At 39.3% G+C, this 22,574-nt stretch overlaps 1 protein-coding gene across 2 annotated transcripts in view; it reads right to left on the reverse strand.

Annotated features, from left to right (window-relative positions):
* SASH1 (SAM and SH3 domain containing 1) overlaps positions 1-22,574 on the reverse strand; it is a 194,619-nt gene that overhangs the window by 67,844 nt on the left and 104,201 nt on the right. For both annotated transcript variants that reach the window (XM_089530224.1, XM_089530223.1), the window contains exons 5-8: positions 12,525-12,565; positions 11,752-11,838; positions 8,341-8,453; positions 7,402-7,503 (exon numbers count right to left, since the gene is read on the reverse strand). In XM_089530224.1, the coding sequence (XP_089386350.1) occupies positions 7,402-7,503; positions 8,341-8,453; positions 11,752-11,838; positions 12,525-12,565 (343 nt within the window). The remainder of the gene's footprint in view (positions 1-7,401; positions 7,504-8,340; positions 8,454-11,751; positions 11,839-12,524; positions 12,566-22,574) is intronic.

Raw genomic sequence — 22,574 nt, forward strand, 5'->3', positions numbered from 1 at the left:
ATAATGAAGATTAGCCACTCTGCCCAATGGCCTCAGATCTGGAGGCCAATTAGGCTGGCTCTACACCAATGCAATTTGAGCAGACTAGTAGCTTCCAATTCCACTTCTATAAATCTTTTTGGCAAGCATCCCTTTCACCCTTCCTCCTGACAGGCTGGTGGCACAGTATCAAACACAACCGTATCATATAAGGAAGTGCAGCTTCTAAGAGGTAGCCATTGAAGCACACATACTTTGAAATTTGGGTCATACGCTATGGACAGAAATAGGACTATTCTCATAAATGTAAACCTAGCTAATGACCTTTACAACCAGTCACCCAAAAGTAACAGAAAAATAAGTTTCCACATATCATGCAGATATACCTCTACAAGCATGTGCACATACCTATATTTATTCATTCACTAACATATGGATGAAGATAGACACAGTAATTTTTTTTCCTCCTTGGCAAGCAGTGAAGGAATGACACAAAGGATAAGTCTTTTGTTCCCCAGAGGCAAAGGGAACATTAGTAATGCCTTTTAAAATATATAATTATGCCTCAATTTGAATCAAGACATATGCCTGTTTTGCCCAGTAGTATCTACTTTAACTGTTAACAAAATCTTTCCCCAGTTCTGGTACTTCAATCTTTATCTTCTGCCAGAGAAATGATGCTTTATGTTACTGAGCTATGGTTCCTCCCCTGGTTGCTGAAGCAGGGAGACTGGAGAACAGATAAATTAATTCTGCTCATCTTCTTGGTGGAGATTCAGGAACAAAAAAGAGAGAACCAACCCTCTATCAGCTTGGCCAGCTACACCATGGCTAGCCCCAGAGGCAAATGAATAACTTCCCTCCATCTTAACTGCTACCATGCTGGCCTCAGAAGGAGAGAAGAGGCAGGCACAGCTCCACCATGGCTAGCCCCAGAGGAAGATTAAAGCCTTCCCTCCATTCCAACTGCCACTGCCTGGCCTTGGGAGTGAGAGAAGAACCAGCAGTATCTGCTGGATTTGATCCCCTTCCCCACTCCATTCCCTTCTCCTTTTGTGTCATATCTTTTGAGATTGTAAACCTGAGGGCAAGGAACTGTCAAATTAATGATGCATAAATTGTTCTGAGAGCGTTTCTGAAGAGTGCAAGTATAAATACTCTAAACATCTTATTTTACAAAATGGTATCTGTAGGAGAATCAATACATGATGATTATATTGCCTTTTTAGGCACTGAAGTTGGTTTGTGTTGGAAGAAGAACTGGGCAATCACTGTGACTGAAAAGCAATTGTTGATCCGGCAACAGGAGTAGAAAACTCTTGGAGGCCAGGGTACTGCATTAGCCTCCTCAATAGGCCTTGGAAGCCTGCATTGCTCTGCTGTATCCTACTGCAAATAATTTTTTCTTTGCCCCAAACTACCCCTACACAGGTGCCCAAACTTTGCAGCTCTCACCAAGACCATCAGCCATAGATTTACTAAAAGCCACACTCATGTATTTATGTGAATCAAGGGTGAGAATCATGCAGTCTTCCATACGACTGAACTGTAACTTCCTTCTGCTTGAGTTTAATTATAATTTTGTATTCATTATTACTGAAAATAATTTTGTTGTATGGTAGGACTGTAAAAAATGGTCCCCTCTGGGTGTCAAATAAACCAGGTACACTACTGAGTAGGGTGCTAAAGCCTTCTCATTTGTTTAATGCTTGTCATTCTGGGACCTTAATGAAAATCTTTTCTGGAGCAACACATTGTCAAGTCTGCAATAGCTTCATATAGAGATTAAGAATTTATAAAGAGCTTTACTACATCAGATTAACAATCTATCAAATTCAAACTTTTGTTTTCACAGTAGCCAATCGTATTTATGAGAAACCTATAATCAGTTCATGAGCCTACAGCCCCTGCCCCCCCTCTTGCCCATCTATCTTAACAACTGGTAACGAGAGGCCCACTGCCTCCAATACTGGAGATTATATATAGCCACTACAATTAGCCATTTAAAGCTTCACCCTCTATCAATTCATCCAGTTCTCCTCTTCTAACACTGCAACACTGTGGTAGCAAAATTCCTTTGTGTAATCAGAGACAAATAATAAGGGAAGATTAGAGAAGCAGTCAGTTTGTGGCAGGGAATACTTTCAACAATAGGCTGCTCTAAATGTTCTCATCCAATAAAGTCTATTCTCTTTCTTGGAGCAACAATTAATTCTTTCTGATAGCCATCCAAGATCAAGAATCTCAGGAGAGCATGATTCTCTGGGGAACAAAATTTTCCAGCAAAACTCTTAGGGACCAATATTATCTGGGAAACAAGATTTTCGAGCAAGACTTTTGAGGAAAATGAATTCTGTCAGAACAAATTAAAACAGACAAAGGGCTGAAACACACTGCAGAAACAATCCATCCTGAAACTGCTTTAACTGCCCTGGCTCAATACTAGGGAGTTCTAGGAACTGTAGTTTGTTGTGGCACCACAGCTCTCTGTCTCACAAAACTACAGTTTGCAGCATTCCCTAGCATTGAGCCTGTTTTGGCCCAAAGTGAAATGCTGTGGTGTGGAACTGGGGTTTATGGACGAGCTGGTTTTTTAAAATCCTTTCTGACACTTATTTTATCATGCACACCCTTGGAGACATTGTATAACATAGCTTTTAAAAAATGTTGGCAATTATATCCTCAAGCATATCCTCAGCTCCACTGAGAAGGCAACACACACCTGTAAATACTCACTGAGAAACAAGGGGGAGAGACTAAATTTTGCAAGACATAAACGACTTCCCAGCAGTAAAATCCACTGAAAAGGACCACCTAAAGCAGTCCTCTTTGACAAATGAACATGAAATTAAAAGGTAGTAGGGGAAGGGAAGGAGGGAGGAAGGGGAAAGAGGGAAGAACGAAAGAAGAAAGCATGTAGACCTGATCCAGGAACATTACTTCTTATCAGAAAGATGGACAGGGCTTTAATTGTAAAGCCTTTAATAAAGAAGACTATGAGCAGGATACATAACAATGAGATTAAGTGTCTATCTGCATGTATCTGGCATAAATCCAATACAGCTGTTGGCTTGACATATTCAGAACAGAAAAATAGAACCCTTCAGACTGAGCCTAGAATTAACAGTTCTGTAACAACAGAGGGCAGCCTCTATGCAGGCACAGGGGAGACAGCACCCTGCCCTTTGCTAATTGTTCTTGAATTGTAGCTCAGCAAGGTTTTAATGTCTCAATTTGCCATTGGAAAAAGTGTAAATGACTGTGGAAGGAAAGGAAGGAGAAAGATCAATGCAAATTAAATACTTTCAGCATGACACATAACAACAGCAGGATTTTTTTCACCTAAAATATTATGCTCAGTTTAATGAAAAATCTATTTTGTGGTGGTTGTTTTCAGAGCTATACACATCAACATTCCACAATCATTTGATTGTTTAAAAACAACATCTTTCCCCTACAGTTGCATGTTGGGCAAAATTATTAGTACAGAACACGATCTTCACATCCCATCAGTATTACAGCTGTTGTAATACTTAGACTGCTGTCTTAGATTCACTTACTTGAGATTAAATCTCACTAAACACATTGAGCAGACCTGTATATTTAGAATGAGTAAACTTTCTAAGAACTATACTGTCATTCTTACCTTACAAAATAGGACTGATGTAAATTACTACAGATTTCTTTCAAGATCATGCAAATAGATTTTAGCTGATGCAATGGGTATTTATATGATTTTTCTGTCCCTTTCCTAACCTGTATCTGTTCTGAAGGGTCCCCCAAACTCTCATTCACCCACTTAATTTATATCCTGCTTATTTCTCTACAAAAGGACTTACAGAAGGTGGCTTATAGAATAAAAAGAAATAAAAGTGAAATCATATAGCTAAAAAGATCAAAGAGAATCAAACAATATTTACTTCTCTACAGAATCACAACAATAAAAATATTAACTGAAAACCACAAATTAAAAATAATAATCCAGCATTTAAATAGAAAACCCATTATATAAAACAATTAGTTCCCAAATGTCTGCTGGATTAGAAAAGGACAAATCTGAGGACAAAAGGACACCAAGGAGAGAGGCAGTCTAGCCTCTCCCTAGGAGAAGCAACATAGGCAACTTGGTAACAACTGCTATGTTATGAATAAAATGTTTACTCTCCTGATCTTTTTCAGCACCAAGTTATCTTAACCTTGAAGAAGCTTGGTCTCAATTAAGTTTGATGCTTCTTCTGGTTAGTTAGGCAGAAACACTTTGCTTGAAGTAGCAATGTAAAGACAAGTATCTTCTTTAAGTGTAAAGATGAGTATGGCCCGTTACAGACCGCCCAAAAGGGGCGGTCTTGGGCCGCTGCCGGTTGCAACGCGGAGGAGCCGCAGCAGCCAAACCGCGCGACTCCTCCGCGCCGCAAAAAAGGAGTGCAGAAATCGCACTCCTTCCGGCAACCCAGAAGAGCTGCCGCAAGTGCCAAAGCGCGCACTCACGATGGCTCTTCTTTGTTTAGACGTCCGGACGCTGCGCGTTCGTTACGTCAAGATGGCCGCGCCCGTCTGTATAGGGCGCCGCCATCTTGCTGTACGGAATACGCGCGAGGGGCAAGGCACGTCTGGAAGCGCCGCCCCTCACGCGTATTCCTGGCACAACGACAGCGCCGCTTAGGCCCGTCTGTAAGGCGCCCCAGTGATAGATCCCAGGGAGTTAACCAGTTCCTGGATAAGGGTAGGGCAAACAGAACTCTTGCCCCAAGTGTGTATATTGCAAGAAGCCACCAAAATCATCATAATATGCTTATATATTATAAAAATGTACACACACACACACACACACACACTCTTTAATGAAGTTACAAAGTGGCAGCAATGGGTACTGCTAAATTTTAATGAGTATGTGTGTACAAGAGAATGGTATAAAGATCTGGTGAACATGAATATATAATTTTGCACCACATGTTACATGGCAGCAATGGTGCCATAATCAACCCTCCGGAACAGATGTGGGAAGCACAAAGGAGAATGAGCAGGAATGGGAATGAGCAGAAAGAGGAAATCACCTGCTTCTCTGATTCAGTAACAGATTAATATCCTGTATTTTCATTAACAAAAATACACTGAGAATGAAATATTCTTAGATAATCTTAAAGTTTCATGTTAATTTATATTTGGAGATGGAACAGGTTACAAACTTTAGCTAGAAAGAGGATGACAGCTAACAGGTTTCTGAAGAGCCTTAGTGGGCTCTGAAAATGCAAATGGAATTTGACACAGGAAATAGGTCTAAAACTTAATTTGTTAAGGGAGCTTAACAAAGGCTTTATTCCTATGAATACTGGGTACATCACAACCATGGGAACAGCATTAGAAAAATCTGTATCATTATTATGATGGGCACATCATCCAGGGACGTAGCGGGGGGGGGGGTCCATGGGGTCCAGACCCTCTCCTTCCATTCGATACAATGAATGGTGCATGCTGCCGTGCCGCTGCACCCAAGCCCCATTATAATGGCAGCACTTAGTCTGGACCCCCCCTTCCCAAAATCCAGGCTACATCCCTGCATCATCTCATGCTAACAAAACAATCCTTTCTGAGTTGCATCCACACAACTAGACTCTTCATATGCGAGCAAATGTTCAATCCTGGAGACAGCTCATATGTGCAAACTTGACAGTCATGCAAACAGGACCTTAATTTGGTCAATCACCTGACAGCATATCAGAAAATCAGGAAGGAAAGGTCAAAAAACTTTCTGATGAAAAGGATGCTATTTAAGTAGAGGTTGTACCATCCTGGAGAAGCAGAACCCCAAATGATAGTAGTATGCAAAGAATTGTCACAAAATGAATACTTAACTATATACAGGCATAATCCAAAGTAAAGTTTATAACATATAAAGCTCTATACAGTTCAGGCCCAGATTAACTGAAGGGCCATCCCACCTGTGTTTTATGACAGCCAGGGAGGTCTTTTCTCTGTCCCACCAGCCTCATAGCCACATGTGGTAGGAACACAGAAGAGGGCCTTCTCAGTGACTGTTACCAAACTCTGAACCGCCTTTCCTAGAGGCACCTAACTGGCATCCTTCATGAAGTTCTTTTGGCAGCAGGCAAAGACTTTTTAAAACCTTTGACAGGCCTTTGAGAACTAACTGCTTATGAGATTTTAATAATGTGCTGTATTGTCCATATTTTTTAAAGGGGTACGCTTTTAAATGTGCTTTTAATTCTATTCATAGTTTATTTATGTTTTATCATCATTTTTTTAAAACAATGTGAACTTTTATATGTACCTGTTTTAATTTTGCAAGATACCTTGAATTAGAGGTGAAAACAAGATGGGATATAAATAAAATACAGTAAGACCCTGGTTAAACCAGTGGTTCCCAACCTGTGGGTCAGGACCCCTTTGGGGGGTCGAATGACCCTTTCACAGGGGTCGCCTAAGACCATCGGAAAACACATATTTGCATTTAGCAATGAAAATAATTGTATGGTTGGGAGTCACCACAACATGAGGAACTGTATTAAAGGGTCACAGCATTAGGAAGGTTAAGAACCACTGGTTTAAAGTGAATTCGTTTAATACAGCTTCACTTATCCTCAAATAACTTACCAAAGAATCATTCCAGAGGACCTAGAAATGCCTAGAAAGAACACTTCTCTAGGTATTTCTAGGTTTTCTGGTGTGATTCTATGGTCAAGTCGCCCCCCCCCCCCCACTGCCCAGCATACCACAGAATTATGCAGGAGGACCAAGAAATGCCCAGGGAAGTGGTCTCCCTAGGCATTTCTAGGTTTTTCAGTAGAATTCTATGGTAAGCTTTAGCCAAAACCCAAAACCATGAACCTCATCATTCTTTTGGGGAAGGAAAATAGGGTTTGTTCATAGCCATAGGTTTTATTCTACACAAGCAGTCCTGAAATGTATCCCCTTGCATTAAGTCGGGTCTTGCTGTAATAATGATAACTGATAGTTGTTAAATTCTACTAAGAGGAGTTCAAACTTTTAAAATTACATGCTATAACTGAGGCCTAATAGAAAAGACTGCTAATTTTATTAGAAATGAACAAGGCAGGTAGAAGACATCTTGTCTAAGGCCCAAAGTAGACCAGTGGCAAGGAGCAGCTGCAATTGGTTCAGGACCATGACGACCACACGGCCCACTCTTGAAGTCTGCCACCGCCACAGTCCCAAATGGGCCACTGCCAGGATCGCATTAAATCCGCTCCTTTTTCTAGTGGCTTCAGGCTGCCTTTGGTGAGCAGAAGCCACTTCTTTTGGCCCATCTGTTTCAGGCTTAAGATAATCTTTTATTTTATTTTCTGTGCTTCTGACTTAATCTTCAGCTACTATATGGATTAACCTTTACATATCCAGGTCAATAATATATTTATCTGTGGCACTACAGAGACTGATACTTACATTACAATTGGAAGAACCATCAAAAGTTGGGTAAGAATTATCAGGCCATTCAGAAGAGTCTGTGCTACCTGACTGCCTACGTTGAGCTTCATATTCCTTAAGCTGAAATAGAAGTTTTAAAAAAAGGGAACACATGATTTTGTTAGGTGCAATAAATATGGGTTTACTCAATTTCAAATCTCTAAGAACAACCAATTACTGGATGAATTAAGATCTAATGACATCACACTTTCTTGTCATAAATACACACTGTCTTAAATTTTTTCTCTCTGGAAAGTTAGGAAAGAACCTAGATAAATAGGTTGACCAAGAGACAGAAAATATTGTCAACTCCTCTATATTAAAAACATGAGTATGTTCTAGGAAGGATTGCAACTATATACACCTGTAAAATCTGCCCTCTTAAAATTAATGTAGAGCAAGCTTTCAAGTATGGACTCATTAAACCCTTTATTGCTGACTCAGCTACAGTCTTATCAGGGAAGTAGCTTGGTTTTCATGCTTAGTTAAGCCAAAATGCAATCACTTATTTATCAATATAGACACACATATGTGTATATATATATATATATATATATATATATATACTGTTCATGTTAATAACACACAAGGGAGTAATGATTCTCAATCTTTTTAAAGGCATTTAATCATAGAACTACTTTCATTCTGAATCTCTTGGGCCTGGTCAGAGGGGGCAGTAATATGTAAGAAAGCTCTATATTTTCCATTTATACTACAAAACACCAAGTTATGTGTCTAGATTATCCATAATACTATTTCCAATATTATGGCAACTGATCTGCAAGGTGACTCACCAATGCAATCTGACCTTTCATTTGGCACCAGCAGACAGAGTATGATCTTGCACAAGCTGACTAAAGATCTCACATGGACTGACTAAACGACAAAGCTAGAGAGAGAAGTACATGGATCACATACCCTTGCAAGTGCTTCTTCAATTGTGATCATCTTTTCCTTGACCATCATCATTAACTGGATCCGCTCCTCATCACTCATTGTAATTTCACTTGCCACATAACCAACATCCTCCCCTGAAGATAGATAGAAAAAAAGATGATTCTTCAAAACAAACAAATGGAAGGTCAAGCATATTAAACCATAACCTTCCCAGTGTGTTGTCCACCAAACCATTATTTCCAAGTCATTTATGCTCAAATTAACACCTCTTCAAAATTCTGAGTGACTTGCCCACATTTTCATTTGAATGTTGGAAAATTAACAACAGTTTTCCAAGACTGAGATTAGAATTCTGAAGAAGACAAGAAAAATGAGCCATGAATAGTTACTAATAAAGCATTTGAGTAGAAGAATAGATAATTCAGGGAAATTGAAGAAATGGGGAGATAGCAAAGATATACCTAGCCCCAAACTGCAAAGATTAGGAACGGGATTGTTTATGATTTATGTTGGGTTATGGCAATAATCTCATATGCTATTTGGTGAGAAGTATTTTATGCATTTAAACCTAAATAATTAAAATTAATATATTAATATATTTAGTTTACTACTTGCATAATTAATATTGTTATTATTACTATTTTGTCAATACTATTATTAGTGTTAGTGTTACTATAACTATATTTTAGTTAAAGGTAAAGGTAATCCCTTGACATGAATGTCTAGCTGTAACCAACTGTAGGGACGGTGCTCATTTCCGTTTCTAAGATGAAGAGCCAGGGTTGTCCGAGGACTGCTCTCGTGGTCATGTGGCCAGCATGATTGCACCAAACACTGTCACCTTCCCACTGAGAAGTGGTACCTGTCTATCTACTTGCATTTGCATGCTTTCAAACTGCTAGGTTGACAGAAGCTGGGACTAGTGACAGGAGCTCACCCCATCATGCAGCACTCGGGCCTTGAACTGCCAACCTTCTGATCTTTGGATCATCAGAACTGGCGTCTTAACCGCTAAGCCACTGCATTTTAGTTAGGTGATAGTAAATAACTAATTATTTACAGAAAGTTTATTTAGGTTTGTATTAGTATATATTGTGATAATAAAATAAAATATATTAAACATTTTTTTGAAAATTACAAGATCATAACACTATTGAGGCAGAAGACCAGTCAGGAGAGATATTGCCATTCTCACCATTTCCTAACCAATATCACTGCACTGATGACAGGAACAATGATAAAATATTCCTCTCCAGTAACCTATTCTCCTTCCTCAGATCAATACAGCTTAGAAAGAAGGCATGGCCAGGAATATATTTATTACACCTGGAAATCATTACAGAAAATGACAGAGCAGCAAAAGAAATGCTAATCCAAAGTCGGATGCATAGGATCGTCTCTAATGAGATGTTATACACTATAAACTAATTTCTATAATTCTTTGCAGTAATCTGCTATATTCAAAACCTCTTATTCATGGCCTCTGATGGAGAGATATAACAATTACTGATAAAATAAGATCTTACACTGTATGAGATACATATTTACAGAAATTGAACGGCATTGTTTAACTGCACAATCATATTACATATTTTTAATGTGAGCTACTCTGATGACAACTGCAAGAGAGTGGGTAACAAACATACTATTGAAACACAATAGTATAATTATGCTCCCAGTTATGTTAGGAGATCAACTAGAAAGTTAACACTAGAAAGGACTGTTTATTACAGAAGAGCAGGCCGTAAACTAAACCACATACTATATTTTCACTATATTGTATGCGCGTGCACATACAATATAGTGAGAAGCTTCAGTGGCTTAGTGATAAAGGGCTCATGACACTGACATTTTGAGAAATGGAAGTCAGTGCTATGGTTTGTCTAATGACATACTGTTCTGACATCATCCTGCAGTCCTATGCTGTTCTGTGTCCCAACTTCTGTCAGGAAACTTTATATAGAGAATATTTGTCAAAGCTAAGCTGGATTCTTTGCAATTGTTCCCTACATTATACTATTACATAGTAGATAACTGAATACTTACAGATGTTGCTGGACATGGTAAATTAAGTAAATGACTATACATACCATTGTTGTTATGGTGTGTCTTCAAGTAATTTCTGATTTATGCAACTCTAAGGAGAACCTATCATGGGGTCTTTTTGGCAAAATTTATTGCCTTCCTCTAAGGCAGAGACAGTGTGCCCAAGGTCACCAAGTGAGTTTCAGTGGTTAAGTGGGGATTCAAACTGTTGTCTCTAGAGACATAGTCAATGCTCACATGACATTGACGCTCACATACACATACCATGCAACCTAATTATATTGGAGAATTTAATCAACAACAAGATTATCCCAGTTTTTAGATTATTTTAGTATTACTCCCACCCGCAAAAAAACTCTTCAAGAGTCATCTGATCAAGAACACATGTAGAGAAGATGGATCACCCTAATTTGATTGGTAAAATGTTCATTGTTGAAAAAAATTCTTAAGGTTTTCAGTTATTTTGTTTGATTAATGTACACACTAATTAACACAGCTCATATAATGTTTAAACATTCAACTGAACATAACACAATGTTATGTTCACATGCAGAATTGAAAATGCAAAAAATAATCAGCATTATCTAAGTTACCAGTAAGTTGGAGAATGTACCAGATAGTTTGATGAAGTTTAATGAAGGACAAAGATCTGAATTGCAGGTCTGCCAACTAAGTCATAAGAGTAAAAATCAGCAGACAGCCCTGACACTGCTTTTATAACAACCAAAGAAACCTCAGGCAAAAATGTTACAAACAGAAAATGATCAGAGCCCAGATGCAAGACTGTATTTTATTATTTTATTTCTATTTAATCTATATATATTTTTGCATTTTATCTGTACTATGATTTAAAGTATATATGAAACACTTCTCAAAACATTACGACTAAAACTGCAGTTCTATATGGATTTAAACCGGATAAATCCTACTACAGTCACCAGGGTTCTTTTATCTTGATTGGATTTGAACCCACTACCTTAATTTTAAACATGTTTAAAATTTGTGTGTTGATGAGTAGACCTGTTTACATAGTCCTTAAGGCAAACAATCACCTTTTTAAAAGTGAATTACAAAATCCACACTTTTACAAAAAAGAGTTATTCCATACTGTATAGCTTAGTATGGAATAATGTTGAAAAATAAGGAATCTTCTGTTAAATTCCACAGCTTCCAATAGAGTCTATCTGGCAATAGCACATAACCTAACTTTCAGATATGATGGAATTAAATGAATAAAAATGTAGTTTCTAATAATTAAGACTAATCTTGTTGAAATATTGCAATTGCATACATCTATCCTAGTTAAAGTCCTATTACTTACATAAAATTATACTCCAAAGGTAATATATAATTAATATTAAAAACAGCATCATCTCAAAGCTATACCTTTTGAAGACTGCCTCATTAGTCCCTTCTGATTCTTTCGAAAATTTTGCCAGAAATACTTGTTCTTCTTTTTCCAATCTGCTTTACCTGATGGAGCATAGAGATTATATATTTAGACACACACGCACACGTATATATTAATACCAGTTCCCTCTTCCAGTACAGTTCCTCACCCTCTGACTTCAGTTTTGAAGAGAATGTTAGTATTAATACAGATTTTAGAAACATTCTTCAGTTAGGATATGGAAGAATAATGAGTGTTTCACACAAGCAATTAAAAAAGATTGCACAAAAATAAAGAAGGAATATTTTTGAATTCATTTTTACTAAAAAAAACCACTTTTTAAAAAAACTTTAAAAATAAAAATAAAATCTTGAGCACCTAGATAAAAAAAAATAAAACCTACAAGATAATTTCATTTTTCTCATTGTTGTGTTTACTGTTGGTTTTTGTATACTGGAAGGGACTGGGGCTCATATGACCATTAGATTTAAGGATCAAACAAACCACTTCATAACTTTATCTAGGCAGCTGGCAGTCTTCAGAGGTGGTAAAATGCACAGAGAAATACTGTTCTAAAGGAATATATCATTAAAATAGTCCTCAAAGTTAAAAAGAAACTTGGAAAAAAACCCAATGAATGTTTTCCTCCAAACAAGAAGCAACACAATAGGCTTTATTGTAAAAGACTTGATAACCATGAGGTAGGCCAATACAGTCTTCAAAAATAAATGGAAAGTAGAAAGGACCAAATAAGATGAAGTATACTGACCTACAGCACTTTCTTCAGAACTTGATTTATGAAGGGAGAACCTAAAAGGAAAAAAGAGGAATCAAATGATTCTTACATACATAGCAAGCATCTCAAATGGCATGAAAATTGTATCGCTCTACAGTAACCAAGATATGAAGCATCAAATGCTCTCCCTCATCCTCACAACTCCTTTTCTTATAGGAAAAACAGTCAGCAGAAGAAACAGGATCTGAGCTCCAGCCATGCTTATACAATGGCATTAGCTCAGCTTCAGTTTGAACACTCTGAAATAGGCTTCTAGTGACTGAGCCAGAAAACTATGTATGGAGAACAAAAGAGTTAAAGTTTCAAGGGTCAAAGGGGGAAATGTGCAGAAAAAAGAATGTCCTTGCTCTCTCCAGCCAGCCCCCCTTTCCTTCTCCAGTAGTCCACATAGAAAATTAATGGAACGCTTCAGTCCCACAGAAAACTTCAAGCTTTGGTACCATATTCAGTGCTACACAATTAACTTTGCCCTTTTTAAAACCAGTTCAGCTTATACTGTAGCATTTTTTATAGTAAAGTATAGAAAACATTTGTCACTGGGAGCTGGAGAGGCATGTTTAGGAGATCAGCAGCAACATATTTATTACTTAGATTTCTGTTAAGAAAGAATACAGGAATGGTTCAACTTCATATAAAAGCCTATAGCAAAGGTTCATAAGCATTGCACTGACTGGAATAGTAAGGCTAATAGTTACATCAACTATATTGACAGGATATTAAGCATTGGTGTGATAAAATGAATAGTTATATTGTTAATTTTTCTGTTCTTAGCTCAGAGTTTAGATATAATGGCCCATGTGTGGCTTGGTGACTCAACAGCCCCTAAGGCATAGATAAATGCTGCTCCTGCTGCCTCAAGGAAGCCCAACTGTGGGCATTCAGATACTATTTGTAGGGGCCTACAAATGCACCAGTGATGACAACCTGAATCAAAGGTTTAGGTGTGGTGGCTTTGTTTGATCACCTCAGTCCCCCTAACTATCAGAAGGAGGAGGAGGTGATATGTCACATTAGTTCAGGATCAAAATACTGAGAAGTTGCAGGAGAATGATCTTATTACAGTATTATGAAAATCATCACCATCTTCACCATTGCCATCAGTCTCTTCAGTTTCTTCCGTCTCTTCAGCAGCATCTCATTTAGCCTTCCCTGAGAACTCTGGGCTAGAACTTCTGACCTCAGTACCATGGGTTCCTGCTCCTAGCATTCCTCTCTGCCTCCCAAAGATGCTGCAAATGGTGACTAGAGGACAAAAAGTGTGTCATTCAGTGGCTGAGCACATGCTTTGGACATCAAAGGTCCCAGTTTCAATCCCTCACATCTTTGGATAGAGATGGTAAAGATGTCAGACAGACACAATCACCGTAAAGAAGGCTTAGCTACTGGTTTCATCTGGTTTAAGGGGGATTTCTATGTTCCAAAATAAAGGAAAAGAATGATCACTTGGACACGGATTCATCTTGAGACCATGAAGCACATACTAAGAGCCCCCTGCTAGCACATATGCCTTCTCATTTTATTTATTACACTCTTCAATGTACATTTATGTTGTTCCTCTAACCTGAAACTGTGTTACATTTCCAACAAAAATTGATCATTCCTACCAATCCTGGAAGAAAAATTGGTTCTCCAAAGTCGGTGAGAGGAAAAAACCCTTTGATTTTAGAACAAACAGAGCAAATCTACATTCCATTGATGGGACAAATGTACATTTTACATTGATTTTATGGTAATTAACTCACTTCATATTCGCATGGTATGCAGTGCATACTAAAGTAAATACTAGCATTTACTTCAGCTGACACTTTAATGATCAATCAGACTTTACTGACGTACATGTTGTGCAAACTGATGTGATATGTACTTTCCAGGACTACCAGCAGAGGGCAATAGACAGTTTTTTATCAACTGCAAAAGGCTCCATGAAGAAACCAAACTGTATTTTGTTTTAGACCAGTGCACACTGTAAATTATCCAACTGATTAGAAGCCAACTGTTTATAAGCATGAAAAACATAATCATCAATTTGTGGGGACATCATGAAAGGGGAAACGATAGCATGAAGTTTAATTTTGATTCAGTAAATTCATTCAAGCAGAGGCAGGAACAGCAGTGCTTGGACATGGCAAATCATCTCTCTTCTTCAGCCTGATTAGAAACTTAATCTGGAGCAGCCAGCCTGCCAATTGATACAACCAAATTCCAGATCTGAACTGCACCAGGTGCATGGTGGAAGGGGGCCATTGCCAGTTCCCTTACTGATGCAGTTTACACTCGGGACAGCTTGTAAAAAGAAAATTAATGGCTTGGGTGGGTTCACAGCACTAGCAGCCAATTGTTAGAAAGGAGCTCAAACAACAGGCGTAGAAAAAAGATCTGAGCTTCTGTTAGCATAATATGAAGCCATATTTCAAGCAAGGACGTGAGGATGAGTGTAGGGTGGCTTTAGAAGCAAGGGGTTTTGGTGAGCATTCAGGTCATATAATTTCTTACCAGATCCAAGTTTTGAATTTGAATTGACATTTTCACACCCAAATGGTTTATATAGCTCTGTCTCTGCATTCTGCACTCCAAACATGCATCTGAGGAATTAGGCTCGAGTTTACAAAAGCTCATGCTATCAACTTCTTTCTTTCAGTTAGTCTCAAAGGTACTACAAGATCCCTTTGCATACTATCAGATTCTGTAACGCCTCCCCGTTTGATCAGGTTCTGTACATTCAAGTACAAATTGCTCCTGCCTAAGACAGTTTTCTTTTTATTCATAGATGTACACACATCTCATTTAGTCAGCTGCATGTGCAAACACAAGCATAGGTGTACAAACACATGCACATGCACACACATTTCAAAAATAGGTTCTGTGCCAACAATATTACAATCTTAACTCCAGCTGGTCAGGTTACGCAAGTGTGCTCGTAACTGCATAAATCGACCATAAAAATAGTGCTTTGAGCAAGTGAAAAATTATGAAAGCAAGAGAGATCCAGAGGATGCAGAGGACACTACCTGCAGTTCCTTGACATAGCAGATCTAACTACAGTGATACACACCTTAGTTACATCCCATTTCGATTACTGTAATGCAGTGGTTCTTAAATGCTGAGATGTGAAAACTGCTCAAGGGGAGGGGGGCCATGAGACTTGGAACCCTGATCCATCTTCAAAATTTTTATGTGTAAAATATACACATAAAGTTTGAGTTAAATATTCACCTTACTTAAAACTGTTCTAATTTGAACAATTCTATTTCCCTATAAAATGTTAAAATATGAATATACATGAATGTCAGAAAGAAAATATGCATGCCAAATGAACAAAGTATTTTTATTCAAATACTACATTGGGGTGGTGGTGCATCTGCACACAGGTGTAAAGGGGGGGGGGGGGTTTCCAAAGGTTTGAGTAGCACTGCTGTAACTAATTCTATATGAGGCTGTTCAGTAACATCAGTGGGTCCAAAATGCTGCAGCCATTTGTTGGCTCCCTTATTGAAACAATTCCACTGGCTACCAATCCATTTCTGGGCAGAAACCAAAGTGATGGTGATGGCCTTTGAAGCCCTACATGGCTTGGGTCCAGACTATTTGAAAAACTCTTATGAGTGCATTTTAATGATTTTATAGTGTTGCATTTTAACTGTGAGTTTATGTGGTTTTAATTTTATTTTGTATTTTAACAAGCTGTACCCTGCCTTGAGGAGATGTGGGAAAGAAATCATCACCATCATGTCTCAGTCCTTCCAAAAAGTTGTTTCCCAATCTCTGGGATACCATAGGAATTTTGGGAATCTTGGATTTTGTGACTTTTTTTCACAAAAATGATTCAACAATATACAAATCATATGTTTGTATGGGAAAGCTCAGAACGCTTGAGATTTAGAAAAGCCCATAGAGAACAGGCAAAATGGAAGTTAATTTAACAGTTAAAAAAAGCTATTGACTTTTAATATCCAAGATAAAACAGTACTGCATATTAGTTTTCATTTCTTTGCATATATGTTTTAAAGTGACCCACATGCACATTGTCACATGGAACTACCACAACGTGAGAATGCATTTTCTTCTTTTTGATTTTTTAAACCTAGCCCAGATCTGTAACTTTTTATACATATCAGGTAATACTTTCTTTATTGGATCTGATCTATTGCCATCAATGATATTTAAAAAAACCTACATGGGTAAGCCTTCCTAATCTGCTAGTACCAAACCTGAATGCAAACAGATTTTCTTGTTTTCAAATTGCTATGCTATAACCAGTTTTACTGTTTGACAACCTTGCAGAAAAAAATGATTAAAATAGGTTCTCCTCCTCTTTTATTCTCCCACCACCCATTCATTCATTTAAACACATAGCCTTCTGCGGGTGGTTTTGGCTAGGGAGGAGTAGATTATGACTGTGTATAAACTCCATTTTCAGACCTGGCTTTTTTCTGCATTTTAGGGGGAAAATATGTAATCCAGGTCTATTGACATTCGTGACAATGATATGGAACTCCATGTTAAAATGCAGTGTACCTCTGAATGTTAACCAGTCATGGTAAAAAAAAAGGCGAGATCTTGCCTTCATGCCATGCTAGAGACTTCCTAGAGACATCGGAGAGGCCACTACTGTGAAGTGACCCCTAGTCTGATCCAACAAGACACATCTTACATACTTATGAGGTCGCAGATTTGATGGCTGTTTTGCTGATGGTTGAAAAACAGAATCTGCTCTGCAATAAGTTGTTATGACCATTTAGGATATCATTTTTTTCAACATATAAGTGACACTGAGAACCCAAAATGATAACGGTGGGAACCTATTTCAGCACAAGTTTTGAATTAAATTTCAAGACATTCTAGGGCAGAGACAGCAAACCTTTTAGAGACTGAATGCCCAAACACAGTGGTGTTCCCACACCAGGTGTCACCCAGTACTGGGGGAAGGGGACTTCTGGAAGGGAGGCTTCCACCTTCTGGGAGCAGGACTTCTGGAGGGAAAACCCAAGGCATACTCTCTCAGCCTCAGGATAGAAATAGCAAACACCCTGCTAATGAAACTTGCCAAGAAAGCTCCAAGATAGTTTCACATTAGGGTCGCCATAAGTTGGAAACGACTTGAAGGCACCACACAAGTCATGCTCTCAGCCTCAGAGAATGGGAATGGAAATCCCCCTGACAAAGCTCGCCCCATGATAGTTTCACCTTAGGGTTGCCATAAGGTTGCCATAATTGTCCACTAAAACCCGGGACAAAATGTAGGACAAAATCTAGACCAAACTGTAGGACAACTGCAGGACAAAACTCAGCCCAAAATGTAGGACATTTAAGGCCCTCCATTTTTCTTAAATGTCCTACATTTTGGGCTGAGTTTTGTCCTGCAGTTGTCCTACAGTTTGGTCTAGATTTTGTCCTATATTTTGTCCCGGGTTTTAGTGGACAGTTATGGCAACCTATTGGTACACGGAAGGGAGGGAGGGTGCTTTGGGCCCATAAGTTAGAAATGACTTGGAGGCACAGAACAACAACAACATTAATAAAGCACAGAAGGCACAGAACAATAACAAGAACAAAGAGAGCCAGTTGTTTGAGCGTGAGACTCTGGAGAGCAGGGCTCGAATCCCAGCTTGGCCATGAAACCCACTGGGAGACCTTGGGCAAGTCACACCCTCTCAACCTCAGAGGAAGGAAATGGGAAACCTCCTCTGAAAAAATCTTGCCAGGAACACCCCATGGATGGTCTCATTACACCTCACAAAACTACAGTTCCCAAAATCCCATAGCATGCAAGGTGCGGGTTTGCCGCCCGGAAGAGACATACCTTCTGCCCAGAAGGGCCACTACTTGCTGAGGCTGCCGTGTGTCATCAGAGACGGCTTTGTGTGCCAGAGAGGGCATGCGTGCCACACGTTCACCATCATTGTTCTAGGGAGTGGGGATGTATTCCATTGGTGAGTAGAGCCTATGTGCCTTCAAGGTCACCCCGACGTATGGTGATTCTATCATAGGATTCTTTTGTGGTTTTTAGCAAGATTTTTACAGAAGAGGTTGACCATTGCCTTGTGATGCTGAGAGATTGTGGCTTCCCCAATACTTTATTTTTTTGTCGCTGATGGTAGGCTTTCATACATATCTAAAACAGTATCTGGAGAAATGTTCTATACATTCCATCTTCACTGTGGGAATGTGTATGTTCTAGAAAATTGTAGTAAACATTTTCCATACATAGTTCATATTCAGGACTCCACTTCCACCACATACCCAATAGCCAAGACTAGTTGGGCCCTATCTGTTTCTAAGCTGGAGCCTGTAGAACAAAAGTGAGGATACTTCCATCTGTCAAGTCTGTGCATCCAGCTTGCCACCTCTCTTGGCAGACCATGTTAACATTTGCCATTTGTTCCTTTACCACAGAAATTTAGCAATACATCCATGGTCTCCCCCCGCTCCCCCCCATCATCACATTATTTGTTTGCCTCACTGTGTACCAGGAAAAAGACAGGTCCTTCTGCTGTGCACTGAGAAGAAAATGGAGTGGAGGGGGGGCATACTATTAGAGGATGGGAAGGTGGAAGAGCAAAACTTAAGACTATAAAACCAGGTTAAAGGGGGAGATAAGGGGAGAACATAATGGGCAGGAGAAAAGAGTGAGAGAAGATGAGAAGCAGTGAAGGAGAAAAGAGAAGGAAGGAAGAGAAAGACATAAGAGGAAGGGAAATTTCTGTTTTCATCACATCCTTCCATAGCATGTAGTCACTCTCCCCAGGAGTGTTAAGCTGAAACAAGTTCATCCCTTGGGCTGGTTCTTAATCTTTTTGGTGGTTAAAAAGTTCTTAACACTTATGATGAAGCCATAAGCCCCTTTGATAATGTAATCAAGGCCATGAGATCCCCTGCCTAGAAAAACACAGCTAAACATCTAAACACAATATTTTGCAAACAAATTATTTTATTGCGTTGGAAATGGACTAACTTAACATAGACTAGGTTGAAAGGGGGGAAATAATAATGAACACTTGAAAACAATAATTATAAAATTGTAAAATTCACCACGTATCGAAGAAATTAAAGCACCAAGAAGGAAATGCAAGAAAAAATAATATTTTTTCTCTCCCATTTCATTTGTGTATTATCTCCTAAACTGCATGAATTATTTTTTTCTAAGAGACCCACTGGCAGCAGATAAGTATGGATTTCTTTCACACTACAAAATTATAGCAATTTTACACCACGTAAAGTTCAAGTGACAGAATTCTGGGATTTATAGTTTGGTGAACCAGCGGATCTCCCTGGTCTAGACTGCCTCAAAAACTACATTTCCCAGGTTTCAATAGAATGGAACTGTGGCCCGTTACAAACGGGCAGGAAAGTACGCGCGGAGTGCGTACTAGGGTTAGAAAGGGGCGGTGCTTCCCCACCCCCTAACCCTAGTGCGCGCTCTGCGCGCACAAAATGGCGGCGGCCGTTCCACACGGCCGCCGCCATGAGGACGTCACAACTGTGCCGCCTCTATACAGGGCAGTGTGGACGTGACGTCCTCGCTTCGCGCCAGGGCGCTTAGTGCGCCCTTAGCTCAGAGCAGGAAGGAGCTCCGTTTCGGAGCTCCTTCCTGGTTTGGTCCGCTGGGCGCAGCCTTCACATGGCTGCGCCCAGCGGACCAAGGGAGAAAGGGGCCAAGCGGCCCCTTTCTCCTCCTCCCTGCCGCTGCGGGGTGTCCTTGGGGCTTGAAGCTCCAGGGACACCCCTTTTCAGGCTGCGGGGAAGCGGCCTTTTGCCACTTCCCTGCAGCCTGGAAAGCGGTGGATCGGGGCCTCAGCGGCTGCCGCTCTGGACACTGAGGCCCTGATACCCCGGGGAAAGGGGCGGGTGCAGCCCACCCCAAACAGGCAGTCTGTAACCCGCCAATGTTTGCTAAAGTGGTATCAAAGTGCTATATTGGTTCAGTGTAAAAAAACAAACAAACCCAGGTGTGGCATTCTCTCTTCCACTTGCAGAATTATACACAGCAATATTTGGTGCCAGTTGTGGAGACAGAAAAGCACCCTTTAGCCCAGAATTCCACAAGGTAAATCACTGCCCTTCAAGTTCCACCTAAGGTGTATACAGTATATTTAAGCATTAACTATGGAAGAGCAGTGTGTGTGTGTGTGTGTGTGTGTATCGATTTATAGCACCTGAGAATAGCCCTCTTGTTTGATTTGACAATTAGGCTGCTCTGGCCGTGTTGAACCTGCAGCTTCTTCAGTAACATATACTGGACATGATTTGTATTCTTCCATTCATAGACTGACAACTCGTTCTGAAACTTAATGATGCAGTGGCATTTGGCAGAAGTTTCAGAGCTGCATGTCTGAAAAGCAGCCAAATGCCATTACTCCACAGCTTTGGGCATTTGGTTTTGCTGTGGTCTGATGTACAGCTTCATTAGCAGCCTTCCAAATGAAATGCACTCCAAGGCACATAGTAAAAGGATTGTATAGTCAGTGGTTCACATACAGACGAAAGAAATAGAATAGATGGCCAATTACTGACTGACTAGGAAGAAGCAGGAGATCTATTTACCCTCAATCTCTGCTTACAGTAGTGGATAAGTGTTCTTTTAAAATGCCCCAAATTTTAATCTGATGCCATTATATAAGCACTCTGTCTGAATCTATGTCTGGAAACTTGAGGCAAGAAAAAGGAGACAGATGTTGAAAATACCAGAACATTGCTGAACATATTACAATACTGTAGGTGGGAAATAGTTGACCAGAGTATCAAGGCGTAAATTTTGAAAACAAAACAAAACAAGCAAACCCTTTTCAGGACATAAAGTGCACTCTATCAAAGTTGTATATTTGTGTGCAATGAATTATATGCGCTCAGAAATATGTTGCATTTTCACTTTAGTACAGTATTGACAAAAAGGATTTTTTTCTACATTATTTGGGAACTTCAAATGTATGTTACAATGTTATGTATGTTACATTCATTTGCTTGCAAATGAATGTAACATACATAACAGCACTGCAAGTGGGAAAAGTCTGATGCTTTCACCTATAAAAACATTTACAGTTTGTATGGATTTGGGTGATAACATTGTTTGGCTTAAAACACTCTATGAACAATGTGTTTTTAAGGTTGCTTTTGCAAAGGGGAAAGCAAAACAAAGAATGAACACAAAAGGGTAGTTTGTCCAGTGGTCTCAGAAATCTATCATCTATTGAACTGTGATGGTTGCTGCTACACACATCACCAGTCTAGCCGTTTGTGTTCTCTCCTGATAAGTCTTTTAAAAAATAAAAATAAAAAAACTGGTCAACCTGGCTACAGGATGCAGTCCAAATATTGAGCACATTGCATACAGATGCAGGAAAAGCTAGCATTCCACTTAAAAACAGGTTTTTGGCACTCCTTCTGTCAGCTAATAAAGTTTCAACTTTACCAGACCTGGTCTCATTCTAGCTTCTGATAAAGACATCTGCAGTTTTTATTTTATATACATAGTGACTAATTTTACTACATACTGAGTCCATTTGTGCCTTGAAATGTGAAATAGCCTTGCATTTGTGCAATACACAGGTCAGTAAATGGAAACAAACACCATCATGTGCTGCTTTATGAACATGGTCATGACTTGTGAAAGATGATCTTTGCCTCCAACACCAGAAAGAGAAACTGAGAAAGATATTATCCTGATTTTTTTTATTTCTCTGTTAAGAATCATAAATGCAGATGTGCTTGAAAATATACCCAAATCTCATTTACTGACTGAAAAACACACAGGTGCATAGTATAGCCCTAAAAATTAAACAGCACCTACTATAAACCACCTGTAAACTAATTATACTCTGCTCTTCTTTCTCAGACTATTTACAACCCAACTGGAGGGGAGAGCCTGCTTGCTTGTATTTGTAGCCCTGAATACATCGATACAAAAAGCCTTTTGCTTCCTTCCTTTGAAGGCAGTTTGTTTATCTGCCTGCATTACACAATGCATAGTAACCGAACTACTGTGACAAGTCTGACACCTTTATGAGTGGAGCTGAGTGACTGCAGGAT

The sequence above is a fragment of the Sceloporus occidentalis genome, unplaced genomic scaffold (genome assembly GCF_023333645.1).
Source record: "Sceloporus occidentalis isolate IW3139 unplaced genomic scaffold, rSceOcc1.0.p SCAF_6, whole genome shotgun sequence".
Lineage (NCBI taxonomy): Eukaryota > Metazoa > Chordata > Lepidosauria > Squamata > Phrynosomatidae > Sceloporus > Sceloporus occidentalis.